Source organism: Enhydra lutris, unplaced genomic scaffold, assembly GCF_002288905.1.
Source record: "Enhydra lutris kenyoni isolate GAN:26980312 unplaced genomic scaffold, ASM228890v2 scaffoldscaffold81, whole genome shotgun sequence".
In the NCBI taxonomy this organism is placed as follows: domain Eukaryota; kingdom Metazoa; phylum Chordata; class Mammalia; order Carnivora; family Mustelidae; genus Enhydra; species Enhydra lutris.
The window spans coordinates 1,974,879-1,994,473 of NW_019154165.1; the positions used below are offsets into that span (position 1 = coordinate 1,974,879).

The following is a 19,595-nucleotide window of genomic DNA, read 5'->3' on the forward strand; positions in this document are numbered from 1 at the left end:
GATGCGGGGCTCGATCCCAGAACTCTGAGATCATGACCTGAGCCGAAGGCAGCGGCTTAACCCACTGAGCCACCCAGGCGCCCCCTGAATAAATATTCTTAAGCCTGCACACATTTGCTATTATAGTCAAAGCAAAGCAGCTCCCATCTTTTCCTTCTCCCTGAGTTCCCCCACAATATCATTCTATAGTAGTCTTCCAAAGCCAACTTTCTTTTTGTAGGAATCTGTAGGTCTCCCTCAGGCTTCCAGCAGCCCCTCTACTCCCTGGCTACTTCCTCCTTCGGTACAGGAGTTTGGGGCCATCAAGACTAAAAAACTGACATTTGGCAGTTGGTTTTACCCCACTTGTTAACAGCTTCTAGCACTCAGAGTCTAGATGTATCTGCATCGGAAGAGGGGCCTCACAGCTTCTCTGCTGTGATGGGAGGTAGTTGTGTCCTAGAGGCAAAAGCCCTGGACCTCAAGTTCTCAGGAAATCTGACTTTGAACTTTGACTTTGCTCTTTACTGGCTGTGGGGCCTTGAGCAAGTCACTTACCCTCTCTGACCCTCACCTTCCTAATCTGTAAAATGGGGATGATACCACCTATCCTACAGGGATATTCTGAAGATTGATGCTCACAAAACCATCTGGAACATAGAGATAATAATTCAGTAGAACAAACCATGGGACAGGCTCTAGTCTACGTGGTGGGGACACGAGCATGAATACAAAACGAGCTGCCTTTAAACTGTTCAGTGCAGAAATGCTGTTAACAGCACTTCATTTTCTGCCTTCCCTATATCAGTCTTCTTTTAGGATAGCAAAAGCAACTTCAGGAGTTGAATTCTTTGCCTTGATTAACCTTCACCTCTGTGCTCTCAAGAGAGATCATGCTGATATGGTAACAGCTATGGTTACATCTTCAATTCTCCAACAGAGGAGATGGGACGGTTAATAAATGTTATGGGAACGATGTTACTTTTATGCTTTCCAGTTATTATCATCACTGATCCTTAATTCTTTCAGGTCTCATCCAAAGGCATTTCCATGGGGAAAGTGTGCTTATTCAGCACTTTAAAATAAGTATGGAAAACAGATTCTCTCTCATTCCCTTCCCCCCAGCCTGTGTGGATTTACATGCCAGGTGAAAATTTCTGGTCATAAATGAGCAATTCCCAGTTTAGCTACCTTAGTGACCAATTTCTGGCTTACCTCCTGATTTGGGGCTCAGGTTTTACTCTAAAAACAAAAGGGCTTTCCAGAAAAATACTAGCTCAGCTTATAAACAGAGGCTGAAACAAAGTAACTAGGGGGAAAAATGTAGGAGATACTTTCTAAATTAAAATGTTATAACGTGACGCCCATACTTCCCTTGGTGGAGCAATTTCACAAATCAAAGAAAAATATTTTTCATTTTAGAATAGACTGGGAGAGAGTCTTTGCCAAGAGCCAGTTGTTTAAATTTTCAATTTGAATTTTAAGCAGGATTATACATGCCCAAGAACATCATGCTATTTTTAGCTAATAGGTAGGATTGCTGTGTCCACAACAGTTTGGAGCAATCAAGAGTGAAACTATTACATAGCATCTCTCACTGTGGTACCTTACCATTTAGCACTTCTATTTCTATTTTAATATTTTCCAAAGCTTCATTGTAAAAATACTTGTGCTAGGCACAATACAAAGTTCAAATAGACAGACATGGTTTTTAATCTTCATTATGTGTTTAACCCACACTGAATAAACCAGATATATGAAAGAATCCCAAGGTTAAAGCATTCCCATCAAGTTGCCATCCAGCCCCTAAGTGCTCAGGGGAGATACACTAGGAAGCAACTGTCCTACACTTAACACACTTCCAATGCTTAAACCCTCTCTATGTATTAAAAGGGTGTCAAATCAATAAATAAAATCTTAAAAGGGGAGGGGTGGGGCGCCTGGGTGGCTCAGTGGGTTAAGCCGCTGCCTTCGGCTCAGGTCATGATCTCAGGGTCCTGCTCAGCGGGGAGCCTGCTTCCTCCTCTCTCTCTGACTGCCTCTCTGCCTGCTTGTGATCTCTCTCTGTCAAATAAATAAATAAAATCTTTAAAAAAATAATAAAATAAAAGGGGAGGGGTAATGAAGCTGTTCTAAAATTGACTGTGACTCTGGATATACAACTTTGTGGATACACTAAAAATCAATGAATTGTACACCTAAATGGGCGCATTGTATAGTAAATGAATTATATCTCAATTAAGCCATTAAAAAAAAAGAAAAAATTATTCTTACTCTGATCATTCTAATTCGTCAGAGCTATTTTTTAAGCTCTCATGCTAAATGGTACCTAGCCAAAGACTGCACTGGCTTGGCAATGGAGCTCAGTGGCCACTTTGGCCACTAATCTACCCCTACCCATACATCTTTCTTTCCCTAGTCTCTCTTATTTCCCCAGTTCCCTTCCTGTTGTTGTTCTTCCACTCCAAGTAGGTCCTGGGTCTCTCAGGTATTCCCAAGTACGGTTTTTCCCCACTGGTGGACCTCAGACCTAAACCAATTGCTGATACCCCCTCCCCGCCCCCACAGAGCAACTTTCCCTTCATGGCCTTAGGCAAGTCACGTCCTTGCTCTCCTGTCGCTGTTCCGGTTTGCACAAAGACCGGTTGGAGTACGAAAACCTTTCCAGATCCCACATTCTATGTGAAAATAACACAAATAATGAACACAAATAATGAAAAAATATGTGGTCCATAACATGCAAAGTCTCTGACATTTTGGCCAGCAGACATATATTTGGATTATTCATTTTGTAAATGGCCATGTAATACAATTTTCCCAAGAACAGTATTTAATATATTCATAAAATGATCAACATGGGGTCCTTATTTTTAAAAGCTATCATCACTTTATCAAAGAAAATTCAGAGCCCAACACCGAATGCTTGGTAGTCCCTCTAAACCTGTCTCTGAGGGGCCATTTTTGAAAGGAACAACAACAAAAAAAGCTTTTTGCATGTTGGGGCCCTGCTGGATTTACCAAAGCAAAGAAAGAAGAAAGACTGGAGTGGCAGAGCCTTACCAACAGTGGTTCAACTAAATCCTAAGAGAGGCTTTGTTCAGCCAGTGGTAGAGAGACCTGACATAAGACAGCACCTCAACATACATTATAAACTCTCAGAAATATGCTCAGAGAGCAATACATGTTGGCAGCAATGAAGCCCTTTATCCTGGACAACTTGTAGCCTTTTAGGTGAACCAGTTATATTCTCCCAATAAAACTCACAGAAATATGTAGTCACCAGTTTCCAACATCCTACCACCAGATAAATTCACAGTATTGTTTCCACGTGCCCAACATCACAGAGCAAAACCGAAAGAAACTCATCAATTTCTCCGACACACACACACACACACACACACACACACACACACACTCAAATATGCAAGAGAAATCATTTTCTTTGCAGAACCTACCGTTGTCTAAGTTGTGGGCATGACATGATAAATACTGGTTGCTAATAAAAATCAGATGGATAGCTCTCCACTGAGAAGCAAAGAGCACACGCAGAAATAAAAAACAAAAACAAAAACAAAAACAAAAAACACAAACAACCAGCCAATAACCCTAAGGTGTCTTTCTTGTCCTTAACTGAACACCAAAACATGGAGAGAAAATGGACTGAAAGTGTCCATTTGCATCCCTCTTTCCCTTGACCCGGGACCAACAAGTCCTCCTGTTAGTTACCTTCCCACACTTCTGCCCCATCACAGAAGCCTAGAGAAGAAGGTGGCAGGCCCCTCTCTTCTTCCCCTTCAGGCCCTCCCTAAAGGCACTGAACAAGTTGCGTTAGGGGGGGGGGGGCGTGGAAAGGACAAAGGTAGGCGCTTTAGATCCCTCACAGCTCGGCGAAGGGGCTCCCGGCCTCTCCTCATCACGGAACCAGAGCACCTGCCGGGTACAGGTCCCTTCCTCCACCTTAGTAACCGGCCCCCGGGGCCTAGGTGTCCAAGGAGTCCAGGCACTGCGGCCCCAAAGGACAAAGGCCGGGCTTACAAAGAGGAGGGGGAAGCCACACGAGTCGGGAGCGGTCTGAAAATCCTCACAAACAAAAGCGGGGATGGGGGTGGGGTCCCGAGACTACCAAGCCAGCCTCTGGGGTTCCCCGAGGTAGCCAGGTTTGGCGGACCAATGCGTGTGGGGGAGGGGGACGGTTAGAAAATTCCTCTGAGGACAGGGATTAGGGAGCTGCGGGGACACAGCGGCCGGCGGGCAGGAGGCCGAGGAGAGGGCAGAGGTCCTGGGGCGAAAAGGGGCCCGGTTCATGAGTGGGAAGAGGTGATGGCAAGGAGGGGGAGACCACCCAGGGCCCCGTGGCGGGAGAGCCGGCGCTCAGCCCCGGGCGGCGCTCTCCTGGGGCCGAGAGGGGCTCTCAGGAGGGGCGCTCAGGAGGGGCTCCCAAGCAGCGCAGCGCACGGGGCTGGGGGCGTGAGGCGAAGGGATTCCGGGGAGAGCGCAGAGTTGGGGGCGCAGTGTTGGAAAAGAGAGAGTTTGAGAACAGAACCGTAGAGAGGCCAGGGGGGACTGCGAGGGGGCCTGACCCTCGTCCGCCCCACCTCACCTGGCGCCGGGTTGGAGTCCAGGTCTAGTGCCGAGAAAGCGCCAGCTCCGGCCAGCCCCTCCGTCCCGCGCGGGAGACCACGGACACAAAGCGGGGCGCGCGGGAGGAGGGGAGGAGGGAGGGGGAGGGGAGGAGGGAGGAGGAGACGCCTGAGGCGCGCGACGGGGGGGGGGGGGGGGGGGGCGCCCGCCGCCCTCCTCCTGGGTCACGGGGCGGGGCGTGTGGCTGGAGGCCGCGCTCGGCCCGCCAATGGCCACCCCGCCGGCCGTCTGACTGGGGCGCGCCATCCAGCAGCTCACCTCGGCACCTGGGCCTTGGCCGGCCCCAGCCAATCAAACGCCTTCATTTGCATACCCAGCCCCGCCCTTTCGCCCCAGCCAGGGGCCCGCTCCCAGAGAACACAAAGAAGGCCCCCCGTAGGGGGAGGGGGTCCTTTCCCGGCTGCCCGTCCCGACAGTCTAGCATCACCTTTCCGGTGCGTTTATGGATCTTTCAGTCACCCTGATTAAAGGAAGGAAGTGGGGGTCATAGGGGTTTGGATCCAGATAGAGAGCCTATTTTTCTTCCCTGTGGTCCTTCTACCCGAGAGTTACTCTTCTCCCGTTCCACCGCACACATTTGCGTCTTTTCGCCTCGGAGCCCTGTGTCTCCCCTCTCTTCCCCCTTCCCTTTTTCCAGTCGCCCCAATCTGTGTGCTTCCTTCCCTAGGTTGCTGCCCACTACTGGCCTTCTGCTGCGTTGCATCCTTGATAGGCAGGCTTTGAGCACAGCCTCAGATAGATGCTCCAAAGCTCCCCAAACCTACCCCTGTCCAGAAGGAAAACAAGACAGGAAGAGGTTACTGCGCTAGGGTGGAAGAGACCTGATCAAGTAGCTTTGGTACCTATGATGGCAAAAAGCCGCCCCTTTGGACTAAATTCCCCAAATCCTTGTCCAACCTTCCATCTCCTACCTTCAGGTCTGTACTGGGCCACAATGGTGACGGACTGGCCAGCCCGTTTCAGAGCAGCCGCAGCCTGCTCGTGAGTTGCATTCCTCAGGTTCACACCATTCACCTGTCCAAAGAGAGGAGCTATTAGCCATTCCCACAACAAGAAAGGCAGTCCTCTGTCATAGCAGTTAGGAGAGGGAGATGGGTAGCCCATCCCTAAGCCTACTCAGATGTGTTTCTCAATATCCTATCCTTGCCCGTGAAGAATATGCCATCTTTAGTGTAATAATTATCTTTGTGGGGCTCAAATGCCAACCAGGGTTGAGATCCAACACACATTCATTTCCTCCTCAAGGGTAAGTCTGGGCTCAGTCCCTGGCACGCCCTAAGGTCATCTATAAAGAGAATATCAGTTTTCTCCAGCTCAGCCTTCCCCCATCTCAAGAAGCATTTCTTGGAGAAAGCAAGATCTCCCCTCCTCCCTTTTAGATTGGCATGGCTCCCATCCTCCCACCTCTCCTTTTTCTTCTCACCGATAAGATCCGGTCTCCCCTGCGCAGCTCCCCACTCAGGTCAGCTGGGCCTCCTGCCAAGATGAAGGAGACAAAAATGCCTTCTCCATCCTCTCCTCCTACGATGTTGAAGCCCAGGCCTGTGGAGCCCTTGTGCAGGATGATCTTGCGGGGCTCTCTGGTGGGAAAGAAGCAGAAGGATAAGGACAAGGTGGATGTAAACTGTTGTCCCTGTGAGGGCCAGCCTAGAACAAGGCCCATACTGCCGTAGAATGACGTAGGTTCCTTTACGTATGATACCCTGTTGCTTCCTTTCTCTCCCGAAACCTGCTTGGCTGCTATTTTCTGCCAGGTGCCAAGTTTCAGTTCCTCTTCCCTCCCTTCTTCCTGAGGGCTTGGAGTTGGCTTCCCAGTGGACAGTCCCCTACTCTCTCGGTTCAACACAACCCTACCCTGTCTGGAGAACATTACCTCAGAGCCCATTCCCTCATCCTCTTTCTTCCCAGATTCTCCTATCCTACCACCAGCGTGATGGACCTGGGCCACAACAAGGGGAACCAGTTAGAGGCGCTGGAAACCAGCCTGGGGTTGATCGCACTCATCATCCGCAAAATGTACCTACTTGCTTTAAACATGCTCCTCCACGGTCTGGAAATTCCACCCGCCAACTGTGAGTCCTCCTACCTTCCCCAAGGACAGATTTGGTCACCCACTACTACTATGTGCCCTTGCCAGGTGATGTGGAAGACAGGTATAGAAACCCCAGGTCCCCAGAAGGAGCCGAGGAGCCCGACAGAAGAGAGTTAACACATGAAAACTCCCAACTGCCACTAACCATGTTATGTCTAAGGCATCCCTCTGGAAATGGTCAGTGTCATCAAGCGAGAGCTACAGCCGCTCGTGCCTGCGTAGCCTTAAAACCCGACCCTCAGCACACTTTTCCCGGCCCACTGCCTTCACTTGAAAGCATCTTTCATCAGAAGAGCCCCAGGTCCAAGACTCCTTTGTTGCTCCCAGTGTTGGGTGCAAGGCTCCCTCCCTGAGCCTCGGATGCTCTCGCTCAAATCCCTGCTCTCCTCCTACCTGGCATCCCCTCCAGGCCGCAGGGAGCGGAGCGGCCAGGCCCACCTCTGCGAAGCCCTCCTCCAGGCCGAGGCGGAGGCCGTGCCCAAGCCCAGGGCCAAGCCGGAGCCTGAGAGCTTGCGTGCCCTCTCCATGGTTCCTCCAGCTCTCCCTGCCCGTCCCCCACCCCGTCCGCCTACCCTTCCGGCTCCACTGCAGCCTCCCAGGCCCCACCCCGCAGCAAACCTGTCCCCCGGAACCCTGGCCGGCCGGACCAGTTCCACGGCCCGCCACCGCCACCGCCACCGCCACCGCCGCCAGAGTGGGGCGGGGCCGTCCCCGAGGAGGCCACGGGGCCCGCCAGCCTCCCAGCGTCCCGCCAACCCCACCGTCTCAACGGCTCTTTTCTCACTCCGTCCCTTGTAGCTGGGTGCCCTACGGCAGTGACTGTCTCGGGGAAGGAAACCCCCACAGCTTCCACCTCCTCAGCCCCCTACGCGCTCCACCCCTCTCCCCCTTAACTCGGTACTTTGGGATCGGGGCCACACGCTTGGCACGCCCCCTGACGGTGGAACTTGTCCCTGCAGCTCCTTCTGTCCCTCTCTCGGCCCCTAAGGGCCCGAGAGAGGGTCTACCCCAAAGAGAAGTGATGAGGGCTTTCTCCTCTTCTGGGCCATACTACAAGGAGACCCGTGGCTAGCCAGAAACGGATTCCTATCCTCTTCATCCCTAAGTAGGCTAAAGGGGTGGCGGCGGGGAGGGGGTTACCTGGTGAAGTCCTCCTCAGCCAGCATGTGCCTAGGGATTGGAGAGTAACGGGCAGGGGGAACCTGAGGAGGAGCAGGGTAGCTGACCTTACTCTCCACAGCCCCAAGGTAACCCAGGCTGGAATTATGGCTTATGTGGTTGTCAGCCAAGGCAGTAAAAGCTGGAATCAAGAAAAGGAGGGACAAGTTCAGAGACCACTCTTTGTAGGTCCCTACCTCACCCCCATCAAGCACCGTGCCCCACACCCCACCCGAGATACAAAAGCCACGGAGGGATGCTGATTCCTCAGGCCTCTCCTCCCCTCTCCCCACCCCCTCACCCCCACCCCTGGGTTCCTCCTCCACAGTCCCTTTCTGAATCCTGGGCTCACTCCTGTGAGTCTTAGAAAGAGCTAAAGTCAAGCAGTCTACAAAGAAAGGCATGACTAGAGGTGTGACTAATAATAATCCCTCACATCTCTATAGCCTAATACGGTTTTCCAAGGGCTTTCTTGTCCATGATCTCATTTGATCCTTGCAGCAGTTCTATGAGGAAGGCAGCCCATATATCATTAGCTCCTTTTTGCCGAAGAGAAAACTGAAGACAGGGGAAAGGGACTCGTCCAAGGGCACCCAGCTACAAGGGACAGAGCGAGGATCTGGACTCAGTTCTCCTGAGCACTATCGCTCTCTGTCTCTCTCTCTCCCTCTCTGAACAGGGAGTTTGAATTCCTTCCCCTCCAGAAACCAGGGTGCTGGGGCTTCAGGCTGGGGACAAGGGGGATGGGTACGTACTGCTGGCGTAGTCAGGGGGTGCATACATGTCGTTGAGGTGGAGGCTGCCCGGCTTGGCCACCTTTAGGTAGACCATATCAGACGTGTTCTTCAGTGAAGCCACGGCTTCCTCGTGCCTCACATCCTGCAGATTGGTGTTGTTCACCTAGAAGATGAAAGGCCTTAGGACTGGCACTTGGGAGAAGGGAGGGCCTCTCCGGGGAGCTTCCGGGAAATTCAACGGTGCTCTGTCTAACGGAGGCCCCATACAGTGCTGTGAGAAGCGGACAAGCACTAAGAGAGCAGTAGAGCTGGTATGGGAGCCCCGGCCATGAAAAGAACTAGGGCCTTGGTATCTGAGTGTGTGCAACTCAGACGATGATGCTCTTTTTTATCTATTTATTTATTCTTAAAGATTTTATTTATTTATTTGACAGAGAGAGACACAGCAAGAGGGAACAAAAGCAGGGGGAGGGGCAGAGGCAGAGGGAGAAGCAGGCTTCCCATTGGAGCAAAGAGCCCGAAGTGGGCCTCAATCCCAAGACCCCAGGACATGATCTGAACCAAAGGCAGAAGCTAACCAACTGAGCCACCCAGGCATCCCATCAGATGATGATGCTCTTGAAACCTCCCCCACAATGCTGGCCCCTGAATGAGGTTCAGGTGGAGTGAGAGGCTACTAGAACCCCACCTCCACACCCCACCCTATCATGTGGGCCTCCCCAAAGGCTGTCTCACCGCCAGCAGCCGGTCCCCAATCTGTAGGCGTCCGTCCTTCTGAGCAGCACCCCCCTCAATGATCTTGGTGATATAGATGCTGTTGTCTCCTGGGATGTGCTGGTTGCCAATCCCCCCAGCAATGCTGAAACCCAGGCCTGGAGAGGGGCAGTGATGGGAGTGGGAGAGGACCACAAGGAGACATTAGAGAGCTCAGTCAATGCCAGACCCCACTCCCCACCGGAGCCAACCCACTGGTTCAGGGGGAGCTCCCCTTTCTGTACCGTCCCCCCGCCCCGCCCTGGGGGAACCCAGACACTAGGCTGCTATCCCGAGCTCAGTAAGGGAAAGTGAGATGGGAAGTCAAGCAAGGAGTAAGGCTGTCTCCTTCTATGTCCTACAGAGCCACCCAGAGTCTCTGGCCAGAGCACAGGTATATAGAGGGCTGCACCTTTGGGCCCTTTGAGCAGGTTGACCTCCATGATGGTCTCAGGTGGGGGCTGTCTCCTCCGCACCACCAAGCGCACCACGGGGCCGGCCTCCTTCAGTGCCTCCACGGCCCGGCTGTGCACCACCTCCGACACGTCCACCTCATTCACCCTCAGCACACAGTCATTCACCCTGAGGAGGAAGCCCGAGAAGCATGACACCCCACCACTGCCTCTCCACCCCCTCTCCCACCTCTCCTTCCTTCCCTCCCTGCCGCCCCTCCCCTGCCCCCTCTGAGAGCTACCCAAAGGGTCATCGCATGCCGGGCAGCCCTCTTCCCCTCATGTTCATCCTGCCCCTGCCACCCCCAGCCCTGCTTTCGAGCCACCTCACCCCAGCCTCCCGTCCATGGCGGCAGCTCCACCAGGAATGATCTTGGTGATAAAGATGCCGGGGTCATCGGGGACATGCGGGTTGTCAATGCCCCCTGCAATGCTGAAGCCCAGGCCCGAATTGCCCTGCAGAAGGGGACAGAGGGGCATGGTCCGCTCACTCAGAGGGCAAGAGGGACAGTTCTGGATCTCCCCCGCTTCCCCTCACCCCCCAGAAGCAGGTTCTCCAGTCCTCAGAAGGCCCCCCAACCCCCAGCAGGCCAAAATACAGCTTCCCAGCCTGTGGCAACCTTTCTGGCCCAGAGGCCCCAGCCAAGCACCCCCCTCCCCAACTCCCCAGGCCTCAGTGAGCAAGGTCAATTAATATTTGTGAGCTGGTTGATTGATTGATGCAGTAAGTGGCCTCCCAGGGCCACTGTTTCCTCTCTCCCCTCAACCTCCTGTCCTCTCAATGCAGGTGCCTCCCTCCAATAAGTCTTGAGACTGAGGTACACACAGGGCGCTTCCCTTTCCTGGTCTGAACCCTCCCCTCCTCTTTCATCCTGACCCGCTGGCAGACTTACCCGCTCAAGTACTATTTCCTCATACTTGAACATGCCATCGCTGCCGTTGACCTAGGGGGAGACACGGGCAGTTCCCTGAGCGCTTCCCGAACCACCCCCCCACACCCATCTGCCTTCCTGGTCAACCTGCTCTTCCCCCACCACCCGAAGAGTAGGAGCCCGAATTGACCCCAGGATGCCTCTTGGCCACAGATGGGGACAGGCTGACCCTGAGGAGGCCACACCCCTCCCTCGCTTCCAGCCATATCCCCCCTGAACCCATTTAGCCCAGATCAATTGTCTGGGACCAGCCAGCTAGTGTTGCACTCACTGAGAGGCTGGGCCCCAGGGCCTTGGAGTTCACTTAGGAGGGGTGCAGCGCAAGCCTAAGGGGGTTGGTGGAAATGGAACACAGTGGGCAAACCATGCCACACCTAGCATCCATGGGGGCACACCCAGTGGCCTCGATGGGGACCTCTTCCCCTTCTGATCCATAGCTCTTCCTGACTCAGGGATCACAGACTCCCACCATGTCAGGACCGGTAGGACAGCAGACACCATCTCGTCCAACCTTCCTCATGTGACAGATGGTGTGACACCGGGGCCCAGGGAGGACACAGGTTGTACCTCAGAGCGCACTGGCATTTAGTGGCAGAGCCAGGGTCAGAACCTGGATCTCCAGGTGCTCTTTTGATTAAATAAAGCTGCCAAGGCCACTGATGTTTTGGCCACTCACGCCCTTCCCCAGCAGAACTCATGAGAAAAGGAAAGGAGCACCCTTCTGAATACCCCCTCATTCTATATCTCCTCTGTGTCCCCAGGAACCTGATTCTTCAAATGGGTGGAAGGAGTCAAAGTTTGAATCCATTTTCTGCCAAGGGCCTTTGATACCTAACCCTTTGTGTTTCCCGGCAGAAAAAAGCCAGGGTAGGAGCTGGGTGGGAGTCAGAGGCAAAGCCGGGGGTGGGATGGGAGCAGAGTGGACAAGGTTCCCCAGAGGAGGGAGAAGCTGATAACCCACAGAGGGACCGGCAGTGGAGCCCCTGGCCTTCAGTATACAGCAGCCATGGGAGGGGAGGCAAGGGAAGGGGATGGAAGCAAGCTTTGTTCTGACCAACCTCCAGAGCTGGCCTCCCAGACAAGACATACTTGTGGCTATTGTCAAGTGAAAATGTGACTGTGGCAGACGAGTAGTACCTGCTCCCCTCATCCCCAAGAATGGAGGGACTCCCTTGCCTCTCTCCCCAGGTATCCCAGTACCTCCTCCTCCATCTGTCTCTGGCTGCATTGACCCTTTCCCGACCCCTGGCGTACTCCTCTGAAGGGAGCTGCAAACCTAAGATGGGGGCTCCTTCGCATGCTTCCCCTTCCATTGTAGCTTTGGCTTGGAGGGGAGGTGGCTGGGGGGGCGTAGGTGGGTGGTGGGCAGGCTGGCGAGTCATGCCTCCACCTTTTCAGGGCCTGACCACAGGGCTTTATGCCCTGAAGCCCTGGGAGTTGGGAGGAGGACCCCAGCTGCAGCCCCACTCTGGTCCCTGATCCCACGGGGGAAGAACCGATAGCTTTTCAGAGCCCCGAAACTAAAACAGCTGCCTGAAGTAACATGCAACAGACATGCAGGCAAAAGGACACCCATGCAGCGCTCATATGTCTCTGGTGTACCATGTGTGCCCACATGTGATAAGCCATGCTTCAAGGCCAGCTCCAGCTTTGGCGAGCATCAGAGGCTCCAGCCTCCCACTGCCCTGCTTGGGGACCCCGCTCCCAGGGCCGGGGGCCATCTGGGGCTCAGCCCTGGCAAAGAAACCTTGGCCAACTGGCCCAGTCTTGGGACTGGCACCTGTCTGCAGGTTGAGCAGGATAAGCGTGAGTGAGTGTTTTTGCAAGGGTAGGGCCCCAGGATACAGGGGAAAAGGAAAGAGGGGGATTCACTGGAGAGGGCAAGGAGCCAAGGAAAGGGCCACAGGAAGCAGTGGGCGCAGACAGACAGGAGGCCAGAACTGAGGACTCCTCTCCCTTAGGAGGTCCCCACCTTTGCTTCTGAGTGAGAGCACATTCTATCCCCAGAGGAGGACAGAGGCGGCCAGAACGGTCACCAGCTTGGGGCAGGCAGCACCTGTCCTCGACAGCGAAACCTCCTTCTCCTCTCTCCCTAACCTGGGGGTTGCAGAGCCAAATAAGCAGACAGGCCCTCAGCTGTGCATGCCAAGGATCTGGCTCTGCCGGCCCAGCCTCCATTTTGCTGCTTCTCCCACAGATGCTCCTTCCATTTTCTAAGCTGGCAGCTTAGACTGGGAATGGAAGCCGGAGTTGTGCCCAGCACCCAGGGGTTCCTGAGCTCTGCCAAGTCAGGGCTCGGGGGCCAAGTTCTTTCACATCTGGAGGTACTGAAGGGTGCCATGCCCTGCTGGGGCCAGTCCTGCACCAGGGCACCTGTCCCTTCCTTGCTTGCCTCCAGGCACCATGCCTGCTCTAGAGCAAAGAGGCTTGCTTTAGTCCCCCCACCCTTTACGTTTCTCCCCCCCACCCCAGCACACACACACTTCAGAGCTGCTGGGACAAAAGAGTCCGTCCTTCTCAGCAGCCTCTCAGCCTTGCTTGGGACGTGTCTCTCGCCTCCTCCCCCTCCCCTCCCTTGCCTGTCAAGCGCCTCTCACCAGGGACACCACACACACACACACACACACACACACACATACGCGCGCGTGCGCGCACAGGCACACACATGCACACACTTGAGCCACACGCTCTCACACAGATACACGCAGCCCCACACACAGGCAAACACAGCTATCCCTGCAGCCTCGCCTACAGAGACACCTCCACGTTCAGAGAGACATCCCCACATGTCCATGTGCACACAAAGGGCCTGGGACGGAAAGGGACTCATGGCATGGAGGGATGAAGCTCAGGCAGCCGGACACATGGGCCCCCTCGACATAGATTCACAGGAGCTCCAGTGCCTCCCTCCACACACCTTAACATACATACACACATACACACATATGTCCCCCCTACGCAGAGCACCGTGCCCCCTCCTCCCCTCCTGTGGAGACATACACCATACACAGCCCCCGCAGAACCTCCCGCCCCCTGCCAGACACAGAGACGCTGCTAAACCCCCACACGGAGACAAACCCAGTCCCCCACAAGAAAATGTGCCCCTCCGCCATACCTTCACCTCCTGACACACACAGCTCCTCCCAATCCCCTCCAAATGGAGACCCCCAAACAGACACACACAGAGAAGCATACATTTCCAACCGTCTCTCCTGGTCCAGGTGAAACCCTAGGGCTCAGTTTCCCCCAGCTCGAAGCCTCCAGGAACCCCTGCTGCACCCCCCAGGCCTCTAGGCCCCCACTCTTCAGCCCCCCTGGATTGCCCCACCATCTCCCTACCACCGCCTCCCCCCACCCCCGCCACTGCTGGTCCATACCTGCTCATACCAGTCCCGATTGGTACAGGTGCACTCGGGCCACCAGCTGGGGCCACTGCCGTTGAGTTTGGGGGTGCTCTTGCCCGGGACTGGCTTAGGGGGCACTGGCCCCACATCCCGGCCGGTGGGGATGAGCTTGGCCTTAGTGCGGGGGGTGGGGGTAGCCCCAGCCTGGGAGGGCAGGGTCTGCGAGCTGTAGCCCCCATAGCCCGCGCTGGCTCCGTTGCCCCCACCTGGCCCATAGGGGTCGGGCACCTGCCAGTCCCCATAGCCAGGAGGCTCCAGGCGCCGCAGGGCAGCCAGGCGGGTCACCTCATAGCACTCGGGGCACTTACAGCAGTGCTGGTGCTTGTGCATGGCACTGCCCCCCGCCGCCCGGACCCCCCAGCCCACGCCGGTTTCCACACCGCCGCCGCCGCCGCCGGGCTCCCGGGCACACTCACACTGCTCGGACCAGGAAGGAGGGGGCACCCGTGGGGGTGCTCGGGCGGAACGGGGCCTGGGGCCGGGCGGGCGTCCCGGGGCTTCTGCCCCCACGCTGCCCCGCACCCACGGCTCCCCCTCCAGCACTGGCGGCTCCGTGTCGCCCGTCGTGGCTCCTGGGCCGAGGCCCAGCGGCAAAGAAGAAGCGGGAGCCTGGGCAGAGGCTGGGAGCTGAGAGGACCGCTCCTGCACTGGTCCCCAGGATGGATCTGAGTGGAGTCAAGAGCATCTCTCCCTGGCTCCCTTCTCAGTTGATTCCAGCCAATCAGCGTGCAGAGTCAAGCAGCGGCAGCGGCAGCGGCAGGAATGCTAAACAGCGGCTCCTTAAAGGAACAGAGCCAGTGGCGACCCCAGGCTCAGCCTCAGCTCCCCAGATATCTGTGATACCGCCGACCCTAAAGCAGGGATGGGGAATTTGGGCCATGGGTGAACTCAGCCCCCGATTTAGTGCCCTCCATATTTCCGATTTCAGCCCGTCCTCTGCCCACTCCACCCCACCCCACTTCCAAGAGGGAGTTGCAGGGAGATGCTCAATGGGTCCCTGGGCTTGCTCTGAGCTGGGGCTAGCAGAAGTAAAGACTTGAAACAGCAGAACGGACCGAAGGGACGTTGGAGCAGGGCGGGGAAGGTGATCTTTCTTAACAGGGGACCGAGGAAGAGGGCGGCATATGTGGCTACTCTCCTGTCAGTGCCTCCTCCTCGGGACTATTGTTCTCTCAACCTCTAGGCCTGAAATGACCGCAATCTCACACTTGACCTGCTTCCATCACTAGTGAGGAACTCAACCCTAGAACAGGAGGAAAGGAGAGCTCTAAGCTCTCGTCCCTGGCCCACAGGCTCCTGTCTCCTTCGCCCTACTCCTACACGGTTATGATGAGAGAAAGAGCTTCAGGGTGCCAAGAGGAAAGAGAGTCCAGGGCAGAAGGAAAGGTAAGAAGGGATCTGAAGTGACAGAAACTATTCCAGGGGACCTGGAGAAGAACTTGGGAATACTTGTCCAAGGACATCTCCTTAACCTCCCCCGCTCAGCCTGTTGGGGGCCGGAGGCAGGATGACATGCAGGGAAGACTACCTTTTTTGCTGTTCTTGTTTTGTCCTTAGCTACCAATTATCGAGCCTTTACAAAGTCCTAAGTGCTTTACTTGCCAACAAAACCCCTACCAAGATGCTACTATGCTTATCTTAATTTTACCAATCAGGAAATTGAGGCTCAGAGATATTAATACAGCGGGAAGTGACCAAATTAGGACGCAGACTCTGGCTATTTGATTCAAACATTCATGCTCTAAACCATCCTGGTACAACAGGTCTATTCCAAGTTCTCTTGTAGAACGTAGATCTCAGTTCAATTCAACAAACATTCGTTGCACACTTACTCTAGGCGAGACCTCGACCTAGGTCCTAGGGATGCAGAAATTCATTCCTAATTCAACAAACATTCATCTAGCACTTGCTATGTGCAGACACTGTTCTAGGATTTGGGGATCTAGCAACACACAGAACAACGTTATATCAGGTTGAAGGAAGTATAGAAACCTCACCTCCCTTCAAATATCTGCACAGGTTTCCATTTGTAGTATAGTATTGTATGGCATTGTGGGGAAAGAAAGAAAAGTCGATCAGAGAAGAAGGTGTTGGGAACGCCGGGGGAAGACACCGCGTTGCAACCATCTCTCTTCAAGTTTTTTACCTCTACATTTTAATACGAAAATTTTCAAGTGTACGGATAATTGAAAAAAAGTTACAGGGAACAAATGTCACCTGGATGGTCATTAACATTTTGCTACACTTGCTTTTATCCTGTGTCTCTCCTCCACGTGTTCTCTCCAGCTTTTCTTAAAAATGAAAATTCACAAACATACAGAAATGTTGACAGACTAGTACAATAAACATTTATATATCTTTCTCATAGACTCAGCAACTGGTATTGTCTTGTTATATTTGCTCTATTGATCTATTATGGCGCTGCATTATTTTCTGAACCATTCAAGTGTAAGTGACAGATTTCATCACACTTCTCCCCTAATACTTCAGCATACGTCTTGTATTCTTCTACATGACCATGATATTATTTTGACATCTAAGAAAATTAACAATAATTTCATATCGTCCAAGAGCATCAAATGTCTCATCCATATTCAAATTTCTCCAAATTTGCCTTTTATGGTTTTAACATCAGAATCTAATCAAGGCTTCCCCATCGCCTTTGTGTCTTTAAACACTTTAAATCTAGAATAGCCCCGATCTTTAAAAACGAAACAAAACAACTTTTCATTTTGAAATAAGTACAGATTTACAAGGAAGTTGCACAGTACAGAGAGGGCCCATGTACCCCTCACAAAGTTTCCCTCAATGATTACATCTTACATAATTATAGTATAATATAAAAACTGGGAAATTGACATCGGTACGATGTGGGTATAATTCTTTTTTTAAAATAATTTTTTAAAAGATTTATTTATTTATTTATTTGACAGAGATCACAAGTAGGCAGAGAGGCAGGCAGAGAAAGAGAGGGGGAATCAGGCTCCCTGCTGAGCAGAGAGCCTGATGTGGGGCTTGATCCCAGTACCCTGAGATCATGACCCAAGCAGAAGGCAGAGGCTTAACCCACTGAGCCATCCAGGCACCCCATGATGTGGCTATAATTCTGTGCCATTTTACCATAAGTGGAGATTCCTGTAACAACTGCTGCAACAAAGATACAGAATTATTTGGTCACCACAGAGATCTACCTGTCAACGTTTTATCAGGTTGAGGGAAGTATAGAAGGCTCACCTCCCTTTAAATACCTTTACCATGTCCTACTTACAGTATAGTATTGTATGGTTGTATTAAATATTTCCTCCACATATATTGAGCTCCACATCAGACAATGTTATATTTATTGCTTCAAGTATCAAACATAATTCAGACACCTTAAGAGAAGGAAAGTCTATTACACGTACTTCCATTTTTACTCATTCAATTCTTTCTTCTTTTCTGATGTCCCAAGATTTCTTCTTTTATCATTTTCATTCTGTTTTTGGGAACTGCCTTTAACCATATTTTTAGGGTGGGTCTGCTGGTGATGTAGTCTCTTAGCTTCCCTTTTTCTGAGGGTTTCTTGACGTCCCCCTCATTTCCAATGAAATGGAATAGATACTTACTAGATAAAGCATTTGGGGTTGGCAGTTCTTTTCTTTCAACACTCGAAATGTGTCGTGCCACTTTCTTCTGGCCTTCATAGTTTCTGATGAGAATCTACCCACATTTGAATTGTTTTTCCTCTGTAAGTAAGTTGTTGTTTCTTTCTTGCTTTTTTCAAGATTTTCTTTGCCTTGCTTCCAAAATTTCGGTTATGATGTATCTTGGCATGGGTTTCTTTGAGTTTACCCCGTTTGGGTTTTGTTCATCTTCTTGAATTAGTAGGTTTTATCTTTTGCCAAATTTGGGATATTTTCAGCCATTATTTCTTGAGGGCTTTTTCAGCCTCACCTTTCTTTTCTCATTCTGGGACTCTGATGATGCAAATGTTAAGTCTTAGGGGATAGTCACCACATGTCTCTGAGGTACTGTACATTTTTTTAGAAAATTCTGTTCTCCTCTTGTTCACATTGGGTAATTTTAAAGATTTTACTTATTTATTTGACACAGAGAGAGAGATCACAAGTAGGCAGAGAGAGAGAAAGAGAGAGAGAGAGAGAGAGAGAAGCAGGCTCCCTGCTGAGCAGAGAGACCGATGCGGGACTTGATCCCAGGACCCTGGGATCATGACCTGAGCCGAAGGCAGAGGCCTTAACCCACTGAGCCACCCAGGCGCACCCAGACTGGGTAATTTTTTTAAAAAGTCTTATTTATTTATCTGAGAGAGAGAGAAAGAAAATGAGAGCTTGGGGGGAGGGTCAGAAGAAGAGAGAGAGAATCTCAAGCAGACTCCCCACTGAGCACAGAGCCCACCGTGGGGCTTGATCTCTTGACCTCAAGATTATGACTTGAGTTGAAATCAAGAATCAGACTCTTAACTGACTGAGCCACCCAGGCACCCCAGATTGGGTAATTTTTAAGGTTCTATTTTCAAGTTCACTGATTCTTTCCTCTGTCCTCTCCATCCTGTTGGTAAGCCCATCCACTGATTTTTTTAGTTTGGTTATTATATTCTTTGATTCTAAAATTTCTTTAGATACTTGATTGTCTCTCCTACTTCTTTGCCAAGACTTTTTTAAAAAAAGATTTTATTTATTTATTTGACAGACAGAGATCACAAGTAGGCAGAGAGGCAGGCAGAGAGAGAGAGAGGGGGAATCAGGCTCCCTGCTGAGCAGAGAGCCTGATGCAGGGCTCGATCCCAGGACCCTGCGATCATGACCTGAGCTGAAGGCAGAGGCTTTAACCCACTAAGCCACCCAGGGGCCCCATCTTTTAAAAAAAAAATTTGTGTCAACCTTGTTTGTAATTGCTCACTGAAGCATTTTTTAAAGAGATTTTATTTATTTATTTGACAGAGATACACCAAGAGAGGGAACACAAGCAGGGGGAGTGGGAGAGGGAGAAGCAGGCTTCCTTCTGAGCAGGGAGCCCAATTCAGGGCTTGATCCCAGGACCCTGGGATCATGACCTGAGCTGAAGGCAGACGCTTAACAACTGAGCCACCCAGGTGCCCTGAATCATTTTTTTTATGTTGGCCGCTTTAGAATCCTTGTCAGATCATTGAAAGCTCTCTGTCATGTTGGTGTTGGCACCTGTGGATTATTTCTCATTCAAGTTGAGGGTGTCCTGGTTCCTGGTATGATGAGTGATTTTTTTTTAGTACATCCTACACATTTTTGAATATTATGTTATGAGACTCTGGATCTTATTTAAATCTTATCTCTGGTAGGCTTCTTCTGACACTGTTGCCATCAGTGGAAGGGGCCACTGCCTAGTTACTGTCAGGTAGGCACAGAAGTTCAAGTTCCCCCAGTGGTGTCAGCCGATACCTGAGGCAGAGGCTCCTCCCTGCTGCTGGGCAG

At 52.2% G+C, this 19,595-nt stretch overlaps 1 protein-coding gene across 6 annotated transcripts in view; it reads right to left on the minus strand.

The window, feature by feature from the left end:
* Positions 1-14,478, minus strand: part of LOC111161008 (discs large MAGUK scaffold protein 3) — a 54,898-nt gene extending 40,420 nt beyond the window's left edge. For 2 of the 6 annotated variants that reach the window (XM_022524436.1, XM_022524434.1), the window contains exons 1-11: positions 14,122-14,478; positions 11,140-11,161; positions 11,016-11,047; positions 10,706-10,756; positions 10,144-10,268; positions 9,773-9,942; positions 9,343-9,479; positions 8,626-8,770; positions 7,853-8,012; positions 6,044-6,200; positions 5,532-5,634 (exon numbers count right to left, since the gene is read on the minus strand). In XM_022524436.1, coding sequence (XP_022380144.1) covers positions 5,532-5,634; positions 6,044-6,200; positions 7,853-8,012; positions 8,626-8,770; positions 9,343-9,479; positions 9,773-9,942; positions 10,144-10,268; positions 10,706-10,756; positions 11,016-11,047; positions 11,140-11,161; positions 14,122-14,478 — 1,459 coding nt within the window. Of the gene's footprint in view, positions 1-5,531; positions 5,635-6,043; positions 6,201-7,105; positions 7,324-7,852; positions 8,013-8,625; positions 8,771-9,342; positions 9,480-9,772; positions 9,943-10,143; positions 10,269-10,705; positions 10,757-11,015; positions 11,048-11,139; positions 11,162-14,121 lie in introns of those variants that run through there. The other 4 variants (XM_022524435.1, XM_022524433.1, XM_022524437.1 and 1 more) reach the window with 3 other exon arrangements.
* Between the last annotated feature and the right edge of the window lie 5,117 nt (positions 14,479-19,595).